At 37.2% G+C, this 19,489-nt stretch overlaps 1 protein-coding gene and 1 long non-coding RNA gene across 21 annotated transcripts in view; one reads left to right on the forward strand and one right to left on the reverse strand.

Annotated features, from left to right (window-relative positions):
- The window catches only part of LOC138060931 (uncharacterized), an 87,923-nt gene that overhangs the window by 65,221 nt on the left and 3,213 nt on the right, over positions 1–19,489 (forward strand). The window lies entirely within an intron of this gene.
- ATP2B2 (ATPase plasma membrane Ca2+ transporting 2) overlaps positions 1–19,489 on the reverse strand; it is a 430,065-nt gene that overhangs the window by 27,003 nt on the left and 383,573 nt on the right. For all 20 annotated transcript variants that reach the window (XM_068906748.1, XM_068906742.1, XM_068906746.1 and 17 more), the window contains 4 exons: positions 13,739–13,845; positions 12,771–12,962; positions 4,514–4,727; positions 942–1,153 (listed from right to left, as the gene is read on the reverse strand). In XM_068906748.1, coding sequence (XP_068762849.1) covers positions 942–1,153; positions 4,514–4,727; positions 12,771–12,962; positions 13,739–13,845 — 725 coding nt within the window. The remainder of the gene's footprint in view (positions 1–941; positions 1,154–4,513; positions 4,728–12,770; positions 12,963–13,738; positions 13,846–19,489) is intronic.

Raw genomic sequence — 19,489 nt, forward strand, 5'->3', positions numbered from 1 at the left:
GGTTCCCGTTCGTAAACGCATCTGTTCTTGAACTAGCTGTTAAAGATCATCACTATCAGGTTCTGGGATGTCATGTCTAACGGACATGACTAGTGTCCTTTCTCCCACACTTAGTTTACTGAGTGATTCCCTTGTCTGTTTTTGAACCGCTGTGACTCAGATTCAGATAGCTCTGTCCTCCTCCTTGCTCCTCCCGTGTGAAGGGGTCTCATTCCAAAATTGATCAATAATGTCAACTTAAGAGAGAGTTCAACTCTCAGCAATTGTGAGGGCCGCAGTAGACTTCTGAAAGGCATTGCTAAGTGGTGCTAACTATAGGGTAGATGCAGACAAATGAAAGGATATAGGACTAAAAGGAGGGATTCAATTTTTTTCTGGAAGAAAAATTACAATTATTTGGGAAAAATGTGCATTTCTGTAATTACGTTCACACATCATTGGGCCAACAAATTTGCGAGGTGGATGTAAAGAATTACTACCAAAAAGTGGTCCTACCAAGAACGTCAGGTAACCTTTGGTGATGGCCTTTGGACCTCAGAAGAACGGATCAGCATTAGCTATTTATAGGCTATTCATATAGTGGTAAAGAAACGTCAACTGCTTTGTTGCTATTGGTGGATATAATATTAATAATGTCTTCTAAAAAGATGGTTACAATATCAGCAAATCATGATCACTGCTATTATTATATAACTTCAGATCAATTTAAGATTTTACCTAGTGATAATAGTCAAAATTTATGCTGTGTTAGTAAGCTTACATAAAAATTTCCATTATTGACCCAGGTATTGATTGAGAAAACATGTGAAACCAGATGTTTTCCTATTAATTGTGGTTCCTACAGCATTTAGATTGCCAAAAAGTATAAATAGAAAAAAAAAAAAAAAAACCCTAAGGCAAATTTCTGTTGAATAGTTACTAATTCCTGCACAAGTGATTACCTGAATAGCAAATGTACCCAGTACAATAGTGCAAAAAATAGGATTTCTGAAGATGCCATCAAAGACATTTCTCTCGCCATGGATTTTGCGTGCGTTGATTTCATTGAACAGCTGCATCATGACGAAGGTGTTGAAGATAATGGTGTAGTGCTCTGAAGGAGGAGAGTGAAGTGGTGCATTTCTCCCACTGTCAATCTTAAACATTTTCTCACCTAGATATAAGACAAAAATAAATGTTTCCACTACAATAAAATAATCAAACTTTTTTTTATTACCCGTGTTTGCCTTAGCAGGTTGCCTCCCCTTTGCTCTGTTTTACCAGCTTGCTTTCTGCACTTACTTTAATATAGGCTAAATTCTAAACTGTAGCGAGCAAAAGACATCTCAACTTCCTGACTGAGAAGTTTCTCAAATGATGACTTTTATCTAATAACTCAGTATACCTGCTCAAATAGTTTTCAGTGGTGCTTTTCCTCTGAGTAGTAACTATGCTAAGGATTCAGTTCTTTCTGAGGTACCAAGAAAGAACTGTTGACAGTATGGTTCTCATTTTCTACAACAGTTAGAAGCGTCCATTCTTCAGTAGTTTTTTTTCAGCCATTAACTAATCCAGTATGTCAGAACTCTTGACAAGCATTCAAGCCCAGTAATGATAAAATCACAGACATTCCTGGTTTTAGATTTGTTTTTGATCATTCTGTTGGTCTGCTTTGAAAGCACAATATCGTGAATCACTGTCTGTTTTGATACACTGACTATCACTTTTAGAGCTGACTGTTAAAAGAGTATAGTACCTCCCATGATGACTAGCTGTAAAATGTGGTAAGGTTTTTGAAAAGATACCTGCACCAGATGGACCTCTTTTCTTATACCCAAAGTTTACAGATGACACACGATAATCAAAAGAGGTACTGTCTTAAAATAAGGCTGGGGCGTTCATATGAAAGAGTAAATAACAAATAAAACTTAAATAAAAGTAAAGATGGCTATGGAAGTAGCTCTCAGTTACATGGGCAGTGTGTTTTTAATTGAAAAAAAATTTTCTGCAATCTCACTAGTATTATAATTTGAATTTCTGAACAAAGAAGAAAGGTTTCCTCAGGTTTATCTTGAACCTTGTGAGGTCATAATTCCACCAGCTAAGTTATCATTCAGGTTTTTTTGCCTTGGGATGTTTAAGTTCATGTTCAAGTCACAGGGAATAAAAAGTTTAGCTCCAGTAGAAGAATTCGGTTTATAGTCTTTTGACAGAAAAACTGTAATATCATGAATATATCATTAACACAATGTGAAGCCACAAAAGTTGGGCTGTGAGAGAGCAGAGATTTTTAAGCAGATTATACATCTACAGGGAGACTAACAAAGTATTGGGAAACACTCCTTCCATACATACAAACAATAAGTAAAAAGTGAATGAAAGCAAATAGATGTAATAATTTTATATTTATATAAACACACACACACACAAAATCATTACATCTATTTGTTTTCATTCAATTTGCATTCAGTATACATGCACACAAATACATGGGTGATACTTTCCTCAGTGAGAATGCCTATTCTTAACTCTCCCATCATTGCATTGCATCATTTAATTGGTAAAGCTGAACGTGCTGCTATCATGCAGTGATAGAGTTTAAGCTCACATCCGTTTTTTATTTCTGAACATATTCCAAACGTCATTACAGAAATAGATTAGCTTTCAGTTTTTTAGGCCGAGATCAGGAGCGGAGGTTGAGATTTTTTATTCCACAGTTTGACAGAAACAGACAACGACGTCTCAGTTTCTGATGCCCCAAAGATATCAAAGGTCATTATGTTCAAACACACTGGTAAAATATTTATTGCCATGTCACAGAAAAAATAGGGAAGAAAGGCAACATGAACTTGACATACTGGTCTCTACAGAAACCTAAGACAAAAGATTAAGTATTAGTTAATCAAAATAGAAACAGTTCTTACTAATTTTGAATTTATTTATTGAAAACCTGAGTTTAGAATATTGCCTAGCTGCTTAGAGGTCACTGGAAAAAAGAAAAAGGACCCATCATCTTCCCCTCAAGAATTTACTTCAGTCACATAATTGACAGTGAGGAAAAGCACTGTTTTCCATCCCCAGCAGATGAAACTGAGCCTCTTAAAGTTTACAAAGGAAAAGACTGAATTTCCTAGGCTTATGAGGAAGTTGGGTGGGCTGTGACCTTCAAAGTACTGCATGGGGTCCAGAGACACACAGAAATAATCAGAGTGGGAGGAAGGCCCGGTTTTCTTTTCATCAGGGCTCAGCGTAAAGTTTTTTAACCCTCAGTACTCATCAAAAGCCATGAGAACTTCCCATAAAGTTCACAGAACTTTTTGCTCCAAGATTCATATCACATGAATGGGCAAGAGCGTGTGTGCTTGTTCTGGAGGATCTAAAAATGACAATTTTAGTAGGCTCACAAGACGTTCTCAAAATACACTGTAAGCCTAACATGATACTAGAGATCACCTCTCTCCAAAACTTGCCAATCTCACTTTAAATAGCTCCAGTATAAACAGGCCATCGCTTCCTTTGAGCATCCTATAAGCTCCTAGTTATTGCTAAGGTGCAAGGAGCAAGACTTCCGCAAATGAGATCAAAAACCTCTTAAGATTTTTACAACCACAAATTTACATTTACAGTTTATATGAAAGTCTGTATTTAGCTGATAAAAAGAAATCTGAAAGAAAACATGCAGTTTAACAGCAATGGTATTGTCAAGTGCACAATACCCAGTTGATAAAGCTATCAGCCATTTAAGCAAATTCCTTTCATTATCATGGAACAGCAGCAATCTGTTATTATCCCCTACTCTTCCCTGCAATAAGAAGCATTCCTCCTCCTTCCCTCCCCTCTGCCATATACAACCTATAAAAAGCATCTGTTGCTAGCAAGGCCTGAATAAGAGTCCAGAAGTAACAGGGTAAAAATAATTAGATATTTGTTTTCATTTAGAACCCATTCTAAGTATTAAAAGCCTTATTTGTATCATCTAGTACTGATTGCTTGCTTATCTATACTATTTAAGTTCCACATTATTTCTTGATAGACTATAGCAAACATTTTGCTCCCTGATTAGAGCATCTCCAGGTATGGGTAAAATGGATTTTGATTTTTGTTGGTTTTGTTTTATCTTTTGTTAAAGATGACAAGTCCCAAAATGAAATTTCACTACAGAAAGAGCAGGACAGATACTCTGATTAAAATATAACCTTTTATGTTATGTCTTTACAAATACTGCCAAAGCCCAAACCTAGATTTTGTTTCGGAGGCCAAAAAAAAAAAAAAAAAAAAAAAAAAGGAAAGAGGGCTTTCCCAGTGCAAAGAACATTATGAGAGGTGACTAAACTATCCCCTTTTTACCTTATGACCCTCTCCTGGGTCTGTTAAGTTTCATGTAATGTTTCTGATCCCACTGTTCAGCTCAGTCCTGCTAGCTGTTCAGCTCTGACAGGCTTAATATGTGCATGAAGCAGCTGCATTTTGACATGTCAGGCTACAGGATCATGCTGCTTCTAAACCAAGCAAACAGCCTAACAAACTTTCTTACCAACAAAAAGGAGCGTGAATATGAGAGTAAGCTGATAAACAGCATGGCCCAGGATGTTCTTCATCATGGTGCGCGATATAAGGGGCTTGTTTCTGCCATATGGCTTTCGTAGCAATAGGGCTTCTGTCGGGGGTTCGGTGGCCAGTGCAAGCGAGGCGAAGGTGTCCATGATTAGATTGACCCACAACATCTGCACAGCTTTTAGAGGAGAGTCCTGTGGAGACACATTAGAAAGTTACCTATGTCCTAGAAAAATAAATGTGGTCAATTCATTTATTGTGTTTGCATCTTACTGCAAGCACTGTTGAAGACAGGGTACTGAAATACCTGAACCTTTGGTCAGTCCTAGGATGATCCTTTTTGTATTTCTGATGCAAGAAATGCACAAGAAATACAAAATACTCCTTTTTCTGGGCAAAGATAAGTGATTTCTCTCCAGTCTTTTCAATTAGGAATATTTACAGTCCCACAAATCTTACAGAATGTAACATTATCCACTTTAGAATTCCTTTTATAATATGCTGTGTTATTTTGTGCGTCATGGTTGAATTTTCAGCTAGATTTAGGTAACTGTTTTTTTTCCTGGAAGAAAAATTAAACGGAAACAATGTAAAAAGTCAGGTTTCACTTAATTACAATTTACTTATCTGCTTTTTGGAAACAACGTGATATTATTCAAAAATGATGGAACAATTACTAAGACATTTTAGTACATGTCTTACTTAAATCAGACCTTTTAAAAATAGTTAGGAGAAAAAAACCTGAGTATTTGCGGTAAAAAAAAAAAATTCAGAAGCTCATTAAAATATATCAAAGCCTTAAAAGTAAGAAAATATTGATCCATTTACTGAATTACAGGATAGCACATTTGAAATTAGGAAACAACTTTACTACTTGTCAGGATTAAGTATTTCTATCTGAACCAGATCACCAGCCACTAGAAGGAGCTCTTTCCTCACTTAATTCAAGAAGGAAACAGTCTATGCTCGTTCTACAAAGGACTTTAGATGATGTTTAGAACAAAACAAAATTAAATAAATATCAAGATAAATCTGTACTAGTTGATGACTAATATATATTAGTAGTTGATGACTACTAGAAGGGTTTGGCTAATGATCTCCGTCCCTAATTCTTTGGGGCAGTTGCACTACATTGTTGCAATCACTTCTGGGAGCCATATCAGAAGAAACAAAGTAGGTTCTTTTGTAATTCACAACTTTTTGCGCCTTTAGTCTAAACATAAAACAGGCTGCATTATTGAGATCTGCTTTCTGTTTCAGAAAAACGTTTTTTCTTAGGAAAATAGAAATCTAAAGGAATGGGATACTGATCTGACAAAATTTATAATAGAAGGGAGTTAATCTACAATGTGAAAGTTTGAAGTTCAGAGCACTATTTTTATGCCTTGTATTTTATCATGGCACATCAGTGAAGGAAGGAAGTATATGGGACAGGACACAAGCCAAATCAAATCCAATCAAAAGGAAGCATTGCATTTTTACATAAGTTCAAATAACGAGGGCCAATATCCATTCCGTGTCCAAAGAAAGCACAGAGAACAAGGGCAAGTGGTTTAGTATCTGTTGGGTTTGGTTTATATTTTAACTCTCCCTCAAGTTAAGGTATTTTTTCCTTTTGGAAATATTAAAAAAAACCTTAGAGATTTACAGCTGTTTTGATACAAATGATTTTTAAAAGTTCATTTTTTACTTACTCAAGGGAAATGAGAAAAGCTACCTACTATTTCTAAGTCTTACAGGTTGCATACACCAGGGAAGAGAGGATGATTAGTCTTTGTAGATTCTAGTCAGGGGATGCATTGCCTAGGTTTATCTGGCGAGCTTAGCTCACGCATTTGATATGCAGTTGCAGAAAAAGGAAACACCTGTATTTTTTTAGAGGTGCCTAAAAAACTAAACCAAAAACAATCATGACAAACTTTGTCACAAATTTGAAATCTCCTTAATTTTTATTAATACTGATGGCTCAAACAAGGAGGGTACTTGTACTAAAAGCAGTTTGTTGACAGGACTCAGAGAACCAGAGAGCTTGACACAGTATACAGAGATAAGGAAAGCGTGTTTTCCATTGAAGAATTTGCCTTGTTTTACCTGCCTGGTTAATAAGTTTCTTTTCAGAAACATTGTCCGGTTGGAGATGTTATAGAAGGTGAATTTGCTGCTTCAAGTACTGACTTCTGTGTCAACAAAACAAATTTGTCTGTTATGCCTAATAAACAGAGCCAAGTATTCAGGTGTCTATCAGAACCTGACATATTCCTAACATAACGAGAAGTCAGATTCTCTCAGTCTCTACATCTGTGAATTCCCTCTGTCTCTAAATCACACAACTGTAATTGGCAGTTTTGGCAACAGCATGTTCTCACCATTTCACACTGCCAATCACCTTGGGTGGCTAGAGTGCCTCTAATAATTATCTATTATTGGCAGTGCTACGCTGTTCAGTCAAGTGTGAAAGCTCATTCTAAGCTGAAGCCAAAACATTAAATACACATTAGTCTGAGCAGGCAGTGGAATGAAATTTCCACTGCAGCTCTATCTGATTTCTGATTAGTTGGTGGAAACTGAGGAAAATGCCTATCAGCTAAGGAGCTTTACCTTCCATTACAGATTTTAGTTGCTTATGCTGTGCAAGTGAGATGCAAATTCAATGTTCTTTTCCCTGTATTTTGGCCACTAACTGAGTAGCCAAAGAATTCCTCATTCACTTTCTGACAAACTTTGCGGATGAAAGCTGTTCAAACTGCAAACCACCCAAAATCACCACTTATTTGTCAAACTCTTTGCCACTTGACCTTGGAAGAGGTTAGCATTGGCCTAAAGGTAAAAGGAAAAAGCCCCTTAAATCAAGTGATGTTACGCTTCATCTTGGAAACGCGTAAAAGTACAAATCACCAACGGCTGGAAATAAACTACAAATCCTTTGTGACACACAGAGCCTCACAAATTTTAGAGCTTGTTACTTTTGATTTAGTTGACAAGCTGTAAGGGAATATAAAGGTGTTTCTGCTCTTACCTCTTTGCTCCCATTCGTCACAGAACACACGCACAGATTCACAAAAATAAGTGCTTCTAGTAGGTTAACTTTATATACATTTATGCAAAAATTTTCAGTCTTCACTTCAGCTGTTGCTAAAATCACACTGTCTACAAACTGAACAGAAGCAGCATCCTTGATTCTACTTCTGCGCTTCTCAGTCTTCAAGAAACCCAGCTGAACAATAAATACTTTGATTTTATATTATGGCTTTTTTAAATTTGCCAGTACCATTTTTTTAGGATTTGCCAAGAGCAGGTCTACAGTAAAAACTAACCATGTAAATTACTGCCTTACACATGTAAGTATACATCATCCTCATTTTTTGAACAAGGTCTGTAGAAACAGTAAGTGATTCATGCAGTAGTTCACTGTGCTTTTTAATTAACATTTAATTTTCCAAACATAATGCTCTATAGAGTCACTGTTTTCAGTTCCTAACTTCTGCTAAAACATTAAGTCTTTCTCTAAGTACAAGAATAATAATTTGAATATAAAATGTTAAAAAAACGGGCTTTGTTTTGTCTTACTTTAGTGCAGCCTTTTCAAATAGCTATATTGCCTCAACAGCTGGAGATAGAGATTTGAAATTTGGTATGGAAATAAACCTGCTAGCTTTATAGTTCCGGTTAAAAACTGTTTCCATTTGACTGAACTGTATGTTTTTAACAGCTTATTTCATATATACACCGATTTTTTTTAACGGCTGCATATAGAACGACACAGTATTTTCTTGGCACTGTGTATATGTTGGGGAAAGGAAACTGAGTGAACTTTCTGATCTCGTGAAGGACGTATGGAATTCCATATGATACTTGAAGATGTGGAGCACTGACTCACTGAAAGTACAAAACTCACAATAACCGTAGGCAGAGCTCCAAAAAAGAACCCTTACTGAATGAACCAAGGACTCTGCAGCCACGTTATCCAGTAAATGAGGTCAGAACATGAAAGAATCTGTAGCTCAGTAATGTACTGGAAAAAGAAATCAGTTGGTTTAACCTGAAGTAATGCTTGCTGAATAGAAAGGACAATTATACACCAAACTGATGTCATTAGTGAGTGTGGCATGGTCACCGGACACACAACTAAGAGCTGTAGGCTGAGCGCTCCTGATTCAGCTGTTGATCAAAATCTTCTCTGAGCTTGGTTTTCTCGTTTGAGCAAGATCTCAAAGTGCTTCATCTAATCACAGAGCTACAATGCAAAAGTTCATTATTAGTCAAAAAGTCTGAATTTTTGGCTTGTAGATTGAGCTGCTATAAGCTGAAAAAGGGACTCATGTAAGTTAGATTCCTCAGAAGGGCAGCTTAGTTCTGGCAGCAGTCTCCCTGAGGTTGCCATCACATGGCCCTAACTCTGTAATTCCTGTGCCGCTTTGAACGTGACTTCTCTCACTCTACTAGCATGACTTCATGTTGGGACCCATGGCAGATAGGAAAAAATTGATTGCAGTGGTCCCGTTTCATCTTCTGCATAATAAATTCCTTCATGGCCCACTGCTAGACCTTTATAATCTCCACATAATACCAGAGTGCATCTACATGTACATACACTCCGGACACGTAGGAGAGATTGCACTGGGAAACCAGGACAAAAGAGAAATATTTATATTTTCTCTGCCAGCAGCACCTTGCTGAAGCAGGCATTAGGCAGATAAATGAAAAGCTGTTTGATTAACATTAAAAGAATTAAGCTAAACAATAGTTCCTGCAGTGGAACTTGGCAAGGACACTGATTTTATTTATGTATTTGAGAAAAAAAGCAGTAGACACTCCCAGTGATCACTAATGGTCGCAGACCCTACCTAGTATTTTTCTAAAGTCTCTCCATGACACATCTAAGGCACGGTGGAGCAAAAAGAAAGAATTCCTACTTGGCAACGCATCCTCTGTGTGCTCCTTGGAGGTCTCATTTCACTAATAATAGTACTCACACGGCTGGACACTTTCATTAATATAGAGCTGCACTGATTTCACTAGGACTCCTGTAGAGATAGGACCATATGCACATATTTACGTATACACAGATGCAAGTGCGGTATCAAGACTGAATAAAATTAAGTCTATTCAGTTGCAGACGACAACCAAGTGTTAGGAAAATTAGCCAAAACAAAGATTTGAATGTCTCTGTACCTTCAAAAGCCCGAACAGAAGAAACACCATAAAGGGAATCGTTAAGTATAAATGAAGTCTTATGTTCAAAGCACCCCAGTATGCAAGTTCTGAATTCCAGGACAAATTTTTTGAGAGCTGACATTAGGCAACATGAAAGAAATTCTAAAACCTAATCAGAAGTTTTCTCACTCTAGATATGAGGAAACATCACAAAAAGGGTAGCCTGTTATAACATTAACCTGTTAACTGTAGAATAAAACTATGTTCTGTGTGTCAAAAAAAGCCAAACTGACTGTGTAAAAGCAAAGTAAAATTCAGTCCAGTGCAGACCTTCATTATATTCATTTTCAAGGTCACAGAAAGCTGTGTTGCCTCTCGGAAACTATGGATTTTCACTCCATTTATTTATTCAGAACGTAAATGTTTCAGTCAAAATTATAATTTAAGATCTGCATAGAGTTTTGCAGACTATTATATCTATTTGTGTGCACCTAGCCTGTTGTACCCCAGATTTTTCGGGATAATCGTGCATTCTGTACTAGAGCTATTTTTATAGCAACCAGAGGGTACAGTATGTTCCCACGGGTAATTTTTATTAAAGCTTATAAGCCAAACAGACATAACGAACGCCCTTTCACTGGCTAGAACCTTTAAGTCAAAGCCTAACATCGTAATGCTCATTCTTAGGCAAGATCCTTGTTGAATGAGCTAGAAAGGAGAACTGCCTGAGATTATCAGCACTCAGGTAGTTGCGCATAAACAGGAATGGAAATCAGCTGTTGCTTTTTTGCTACAGTTCTAATTTTAGAGCCTTTCAGAACTCTTCTTTTGGATTTGTGGTTTTAGTGGTGAATTAAGGAATGGCATAAGAATCTGCTCAGGGTAGAAATGCAGAAATCCTAGGAGGCGTACGCTAAAAAACCTCTAAACAGCACCAGCAGGCTAGGCAGATTCAGCATTGGTCTTCCTTCTAGGCCACCGGAGCAATACACACACGTTGGGCCTGATCCAAATCCTTTTGGAAGGCAATGGAATGATTCAAGGAAGGACGATGAAGTCCAGAATTAGAAAAGCTTCATGCTTACACTGAACATGCACTTTACAACCACTTAGACCTCCTTGAAAACAGTCTTTGCACTCAATATTAAGTTGAAGCTCTTCAAGAGTAGAAAAGAAATCTGTTAGTTGACAAATCAAATATATATCCTTTCGTTCTTACAAAAGCAATTTAAAATCACTGAACACTAACCAAAAAAAATTCACCTTAAAAGAAACGTTAATAGGTCGCGACTGAATGTCTGTAAAGCAGGGGTTTAAAAGGAAGTGGTCGTCTCAGTTCCAGTTATGGTATCCTTACCATGTTGTTATTAACACTTTTTTCTATGTTATTTTGTACCATTGATAAAATCCAGAAGGATTTACCTTCCAGACTTTTAGTCACTACTCACGTACTCCTTGTTACCAGCAACAATCACTCACTCATAACTAAACATTTTCTCAGTGTGCTTAGAAATATTTCCCAAGGGAAGAGGCAAAGTTATCCAACCTCTGTCTCAACATCCATTATTCTGTCTCTTTAGCACAGGCTCAGTTATGACAATAAGGCATAATCAAAACCTGGGAGCAGTGTGGCAGGGCACAAGCACTTAGCAGCTCACAGGCAATTCTTTACTTCTGGCAAAAGAAGTGAACTGAGGTTTCAGCGCTTCCTTTGTACAGAGTATAGTAGTTACTTCACTTGGTCAAGATCACTTCCACTTGCTTCATAAAAGGCCATTTCTGATCTCTCAGTGAATCCGTCCAAGTTCTAGTCTCTTGCTTGCTTAGCTCAGAGGAGCTAGATGTGTAAATGATGATGTACAGTTGTGTTCGTCCAGCAGTTGTGAGGGTGCTAGCAGAAGCTGAGGCCTTGCAGACTCTTCATGCTCAGCGCAGATGAGGCCTCTTACTGTCAGTGAAGACTTGGGAGAAATTTGACGTCATAATTGTGTAAAGGCACCTGGGTTTCCGGTTTCAAGTAGCAATTCCATGATTACAATGTAAGTTTACCCTAGAGCACAGCTCATGACTTATTCATTGTTTTGCTCAGGTGTGCATGGGATGGAATTTACCTGCTGGAATGGGTACGTGCATCTGTATGATGCACACCACAGGCAAGCATCAGCTTTCCCACAGTGTGTCTCAATCCAAAAAGGCATTTTGTGACAGCACCTGTCTGCAGCACTTGAGGCTTCTCTTGAAATATACATTATTTTAGGATTGGCCAGTGACAGTACTAAAACCAGCGTGTTTTGCTGTTTTCTAATGAAGGAGAAAAACCTCATGCTGCACTAAATGCTTCCTGTTTTCTTGTAGAATAAAAGAAAACTTAATTTTTATTAATGAAGAAGTAGTAATTTGAAGGAAACGTTTGTTGTTTGCTTTTGTAAAAGACCGAGATATGTTACATGCACACCAGGATTGCAATAGAGATTAATCTGGAGGGAGAAAAAGAGACTGGGGTCCAACTGCATGTGTCATGTCATCGTTTTATTTGCCCTAAAATTAAAAGTGCTCGCCTTAAAGCAACAAAATAATTGTCTTATCATCAGTCGAAAAGCTTCCTCGTTAGGATTACTTTTGTATGTCAGCCCTTCCATCTTGAAAATAACAATCTTGTTCCATAATCCATAAAGAAAGATGCATTTATATAGTGAAATATTCTAGAGGGAAAAGGCAAAGACACCTAACCTCTTCTTTCTTCCATTCCCTGGCATTTTCTGTCCTATCACCCCAGGCTCAGTCATGACAATAACACATAATCAAAAACAGGGAGCTGTATGGAGGCAGCACCAGAATTAGCAGCTCCTGAAAGCAGTTTACTTCCAGGAGAACATGCATTATAGTACACTCCCTTTTGTCAACCGCTCTTTCACATTTATCAGCTCGATCCTAAATACATGCTTAATTTTCGGGAGAACTTCAGAAAGCATGCTTTCTGCTACACAAAGTAAGAATTAAATGCAAACCTTAAAAGAAATTGTAGCCGGGGAGGATTTGCCGCCCCCCCCCCCGCTTCAAGCAATGCCTGAGGTTAACCTTACCTGGGTAATGCACGCTCCAGTGAAAGCCACAATCACAGCCACGATGTTCACAGTGAGCTGGAACTGCAGGAACTTGGAGATACTGTCATAGACATTACGGCCCCACATTACAGCCTTCACAATGCTACTGAAATTGTCATCTGTTAGGATAATATCTGAGGCTTCCTTTGCGACATCTGTACCAGCAATACCCTGGAAAAAATTAATGGTGAATAAAATTATCTCCTGGAAAGTACAAAGACAATTAGAACACAGATTTCTGTGTACTTACTCAAAGACCACAGTTACACAGACACTCCCCAACACAGTAACAGTGACTGCTGAGTATATTCTGCATTTTATATTTGCTAGGTAACTGGTAAATTGAGACTATTTTGAAAATGAACAAGGAGGTGGAACAGGGAGCTGACAGAAAGCAGTGGAATTCACGTGATAAGATAGTGTGTTTTAAATTGTCGGTTTACTGACTACTGAATTTCTGCTTATGCTCTTTTTTATTGTTGATGATCTTAATTATTAATATACAAGAACAGAATCACTAGCACAAATTAGAATTACATATATCTGTATATACAGTAGAATATTAATATGTCTTCAGAGCCAGAATATGTTGAGAAGGTAACTTCTGTATACATGCAATAGCATATAGCAAAAGCAATAGATTTTACCAAATCAAAATAGTACTCAACTGCTGTGAAGAACACGGAGTTCGTTTTTCTGAACTGGCATAGGATTCTGCATATATTCAAAAATTACCTTAGATAAAATACTGAAAAAATATCAAAACAAGACCTCTGAATTTATCACTGTAAATTAAAGGATTCTGAAGCAGCATAGCCCGCTCCTTCCAATTTATTGCTTCACTGAACAAGTAGTAAGTAACCTTCTCAACATTTCATGAATGAAGAAACTCTGTGATGGCAAGCTTATGATGACACAAACAGCAATAAATATGCTTAAGATTATACCATCGCAAAGCCAACATCAGCTTTTTTAAGTGCTGGTCCATCATTGGTTCCATCACCAGTCACAGCTACAACCTGCCTCTGTTCCACCTGTGTGCTGTCAATAATACCTGCGAAAAAAGTATATGTGTGTGTATACATACATACATATAAAATAATTAGCAAGATAAACCTTCCTTCTAAAAAGTAGCAGGGTTTGTGTAACATAGCCTGCAAGTCCTACAGAGATTAATGGAGTTTATTCTTAGGGAAAACAATGATGAAAGCAGTGTCATCACTACTATACACTACTAGACATCACTGCTAGAATTTATTTGGAAAGGTTTGATCCTGCAACATTAAAACATCAACAAAGCTTGCACAGACTTCCAAGGAAATGAGATCACCTCATAATGTTCTTGAAGATTTCTACTATTTAAAATTATGTGTCCCAGTAAACCCATTTTAGCCCAGCTCTCTGATGAAACTTCAATAGACGTATTTTGCTGAAGCCTGAAGTTCATGCTTAAAGCTTTCCTAAACTCTCTTAACTGTAATATCTGCTTCATTGGGGTGTCTTCCAGGAATCAGTTTAACCATAAAGATAACAAACGGCATTGATGAATTTTATTTAGCTGGAGCCAAATTAGCATTTTAACAGACATGTTCAGCTCTGCCAAACAATGATCAAGAAGATATATTCTTTAAATTCTGGAGTCATACATTTTAATACAGTAGTCATAATAAAATAATTTCCACTTTCTTTCGCCAAAGAATCCCAAAGATAATACACTTTAAACACTTAATGAATCAGATTTCACCCAGTTGGCACAAAGGAAAGTATTCCCCACTTACGGAAGTGGGTAAAGTAAAGATTAAATAGCATTTCTAAGGTCACAGAAGCAGCTCTGTATTTTAATTGGGTGGGGACTCTTCTCCACTCATGTTTTATTTCCATGTCAGTCCATTTGTCAACTGCATATAGGGATACAGGATTTCTGTGCAAGATACAGGAACATCTCTTTTTGTTAGCAACTTAGTAAAAGGAATTTTGTCATTTTTCCCCCAACAAATTTTTCACAAAGTTGTATCCCCTCATAAACAATTTGCAAAACCTACCCAGTGTGAAAAGCTCTTCTACTCTGGAAAAAATAACTCATATATGAGATAACTAACTAGGAATAGAAAATTGCAGATTAGGGAGCAAGAGCTGCCTTTTGGCAAAGTTCAGGCTTATCAGGTACCCATAAGATTTCAAAGCAGTACAGAGAGGCAGTAAATGCCCTGTATTTTTCCAGTCTTATGAAAATTGGGGGGGGGGGAGGGGGGCCACCCTTTCCATTGGCAGTATGAACTCTCATAAATGGCATATTATTCTGATAAGGTCCTTATATTTAGAGTTTTCAGTTTGTTGGGGTGATCTGCCTTTGGCATTACTAGACAAACAGGAACATCAGCTGCACTACTGTTTAAACTATTTATATTTGTCTTCACTTCTTGTTATTAGCACACCCTTTGATGTTAAATTAATATCCTAAGCGTCTGAAGAAGTAACTTAAAACCGTGATGCACCATGCTATTAACAGCTCCAAATAGGTAAAGAGCAGGAGTTTGAAAAATCGGTCCCAGTTCCCCCGCTTCATGTTTGCTTTGAACCTCTCTCAATTGGATCCCAAATGGCAGCACAGCCCAGAGGAAGTTCAAAAGGCACGAACAAATGACCTCCGAATGGGTAGAAATAGTGGCCTAGCGTCAGTGATCACATTACTCAACTGCTGTGCATCAGGCATTTACTGGATGCTGCTGAGTCATTTATAAGGTTTAGTAGTCATTTACAAGGTTTATTTGTCATTTTTATCCATAAAAGCAAACGGGGCAGCTGTGATAAGCAAAAGCACCCTCCAGAGCACAGAACTGCATAATCGTCAGTCATAGAAAGGCAGAGATGAAATGGTGTCTCTTCCTATCAGCATCCCAGCCACACGTCTCCAGCTAAGCGAACACTAAGTTGCTAGTACAATTAGAAATATGTCAAATGTACGGGACAGAAGTATCTGGATGGACTTAAGTGCTGTTCATAGGGAAAAAAAAAAAGATCTTCAAGGAACTTTCATTTGTATGTTAGTCACATTTCTAAAATGGACCAGTAGCAATTATTTGGGATTCCGAGGATTCACCATAGCCATTCATAATCCCCCTCCTCGCTGCTTCCTCACATTTTTGAATGAGTCTTTTTTCGAGAAACTTCCTCTTTCCTTATGTTTCCACATTTTCTTTCCTTTTTTTCCATATCTATCTGTTAACAGCTGTGATAAGGTTTCATCTCAAGAATTTTCTTCAGTACTGTGTTAATATGTGTGCATATATTTTATAGATAGTGTAAGGAGAGAAAAACAGTCATGCCTAAGGAAGGTTGTCGCTCTGCAATCTTGAGCTATGGAAAACAACTGCCTCAGTGATCAGTGAAGAATTTAAATAAGGAGATGACCTGACAGACTGCCAGTGAAGAGAATGCCCATTTCTTTACCGTTCACTGGCCTTTCCACTCATTCACAACAGCTAAAAAGAAAATTCAGTATTAATTAATCATGTCCAAGTGCCAGGACAATTCTTCAAGGTAACGTTATTTACTCCCGTTGAAGGCTTACATACAATATTTAATAAAAACAGGTCTGCAAGGTACAGCAGGGGAATTCCTGAAACTCAGCAAAGCTTCTTCCCAAAACAGCCTTCACTGTCTCATTGGTCGGTGCTCTTCTCTTAAGCAGTCTGGCAACAACTTTTCTCTGTCAAAAAGAATTTTTTTCAAGAGCTGCAGAAATGCACCTAGAGCATAAAACTGCAGTATGTTCCATACAGATTGCGCTGATGGTGCAGAAATTAGGGAAGAAAATAGAGCACCTTTTATAAGGCATCAGTTTTTCAGAGTAAGGCAACTTGTTTCTTATGAGCAAAAAGAGCCTTTTTTTTGTTTAAACAACTATATATAGCTATCAAGAGCAGCACCTCCATGCACAAGCCTGCTATAAAAGATACCAGCGTTGCATACACAACTAAAAGGGAAATACATCATAAACCTCCCACCTTCCTCCCATCTAACATCAAGCAAATGTTAAATCAAATCAGTTCTGGAGAATACTGTAAAGAATGGTAATCAACAATGTTTCTTCCATTTCTTTTACAAGGAAACTCTCTATACCCATCACTCATATCAAAAATGTCAAGTGCAGCCTCAGGGTTCACTTTCTTGTAGAGTAAATACCACTTTATTTCAACAACGCTTACTTGCACAGCCACCCTTAGAGTCACATCAGCAAGAAACTGTTGGTTTGGGGAGGAAAAAAAAAAGCCTGGTTTAGATGTCTCTTCCTGTGTCTACTGATTAACTCAAAACACAGGCAGATGGGGAAAACTTAGCAACATTAAAACACTCGGAGATGTAATCTTCATCAGTTCAGGTGTTATTGATGCAGGATAGTGGGTCATCCTGTACGTTTACACATATGTATCTTTCTTCGGCAAACTAAACATAGACAGATACAGAAATATATTTTCATATGCAGGATCTGTTCAGATTAGTTTCTACCACATCCTAACTTTTTAATTTCCTTGGTAGTCTAACAAGAGTTTGAGATATCTGTCTGAAAGAGAAAAATTAAATTCAATTTAGTTACATGCTTAAGTATGTTCAGGAAGAGATCTTTACAGGTGAATATAAAAAGTAAATACAAGATTACAGACAGAATTGGTAACTCTTAAGTGAATAGTGTTCCACAGAGTTCATGATATTAGAATACATCAGAGAGCAACATGGCTAAAATGCATGGATTTCCCTACTGAAGGTGCGTCAAAGTGCTTTGTATTATATGACTGAAACATAAAAGGGGAGCCTTGAAAGCATCAGGGTCTCCCACAAAGTGAAGACTTAACACAGACTTTTTTAATGAAATAATCATTCCAGCCTAATTTAAAGATACTGGAAATCACTGTTCCCTTAACAAGTAAACTGAGTTTGTCTTCTCGATAAAATGATGATAATATCTCAATCAGTATTAAGTAGTTGCTTCCTGAATTATTTTTAAAAACAATATTAAAGTGTTGGAATATCTCAGCAATATCATTGCAATAACACATGAGAATAAGTGCGATGCAGTAGTATGTTGAATTAAGGTAAATAATTCCAATGAACTTCTTAAAGTCCACAAGAAATTGTTTTTCAGTTGGATTTGAGATATTTAAGTTAAACCTTTTTAGTTTCACTGAAACACTTTGTGATAATAAACCATTTTGACAATTTTTTTTTAAAGCTACATCTATTTCAAAGCCATAAATATTTGGGAGAATGCTATCTGCCCAACCTGAAATGCTGAACAGTGCCTTTCTCTAGTCCCTTAACAGTCCTGAAAACAAAAACGCAAAATAAAAAAGATCCTTTTGCTGGGTGGGATTGTGCTGTGTCAAAGAGAAAAAATATTCCCTCCAGCAGCTGTATGTCATTAAAAATTAAATATAAAAAAAGTTTATTTTGTGATGTGTGTTTTTGCCCTAAAGCAGACAGGATACCTCAAAGAGGAGAAAATCCTCTTGATCCCTTAAGTGTCTGAGAAACACACAGCATTTTAACAACAGGGCCAAAGTAGTGAACATTTAAATAGTTTCTTGTAACTTTTAATGGCCCTTGGAGTATTACAAACCAAAAAAATTCCATCGTGATTTCCACAGATTTTGTTCTTGAACTTCATTAGATAATTAATTGCTCTATCATTGCACCTTGTTGCATCTCTAAAACTTTAATGGTAATAATTACATAAGGCATTCAGTAGTAGTAAATATTTTTTGGATTATCAAAATGCACATGCTATAAAACTTATCAATAATTTGTCGCTCATTTCTCTTCAGCTATTGATTTCATTTAGTCTCACAATGGTTATATTTTCCTCTTAAGGGAAAATCTTCCATGATTCAAATGAGTACTCCCAAGAGACTTATTTTATCCACTTTATGAAACAAATTGTTGTGTGCTTCTGAAGCAAGTAATCTATACGAGGCTTTACAAGTCATGTGCTATATGAGCATAAGATAGTATTCTGCCTGCTTTAGAGTGAAGAGACTTCAGCTAACTTTGTGCTGTTTTAATTCTGAGCTGTGGAGTTGTGTTGCCTAAATAGCATCTGCAGGAACTTATAGGGTCTTGAATGAGTAACAGCTGCATGTCTCCAGCTGCCCCTCCCGTTAACTATGCCAGAGCCATAAGATACCTCATTTCTCCTGCATGAGCTATGTTTCCGGAGCTCTGCACATACACTGGGCCCAATCCCAAAGGTACGCCAGTCAGCATGGGAATTGTCTCCAGGCTTCAATCTTTAAGTGGAACTTCTGCTCTAAAGTCATTTAAGCATTTTCAAAAATTCCGTCCAACTCAAAAGCTGTTGTAATCAGTCACACGTGGAGTCATATCAATACAACTTTGTCACCCCAAAAGGATAGAGCCATAAATCATTTCTTACCTAAATTTGAATCATTAAGTAGTCAACTGGCTGAAAACATCTTTTCATGGCCAGAAATGATGCTATCATCCTTAACCATAAATTTTCTAGTCTAATAAATTGACTTTTAAGTATGAGCTTCAAGGTCAACAAAATAAGATATCAAGCCAACAAGAAGTGTGGGTTACAGATTTGAATACGGCTATGTAAAGAACATTGCAAACACATCCCTCTTTTACAGGAGCATTGCATCTGCAGATGGTGTGGTAAGAAAACATGGTTTGAACAG

This window comes from Struthio camelus, chromosome 14 (genome assembly GCF_040807025.1).
Source record: "Struthio camelus isolate bStrCam1 chromosome 14, bStrCam1.hap1, whole genome shotgun sequence".
In the NCBI taxonomy this organism is placed as follows: Eukaryota; Metazoa; Chordata; class Aves; order Struthioniformes; family Struthionidae; genus Struthio; species Struthio camelus.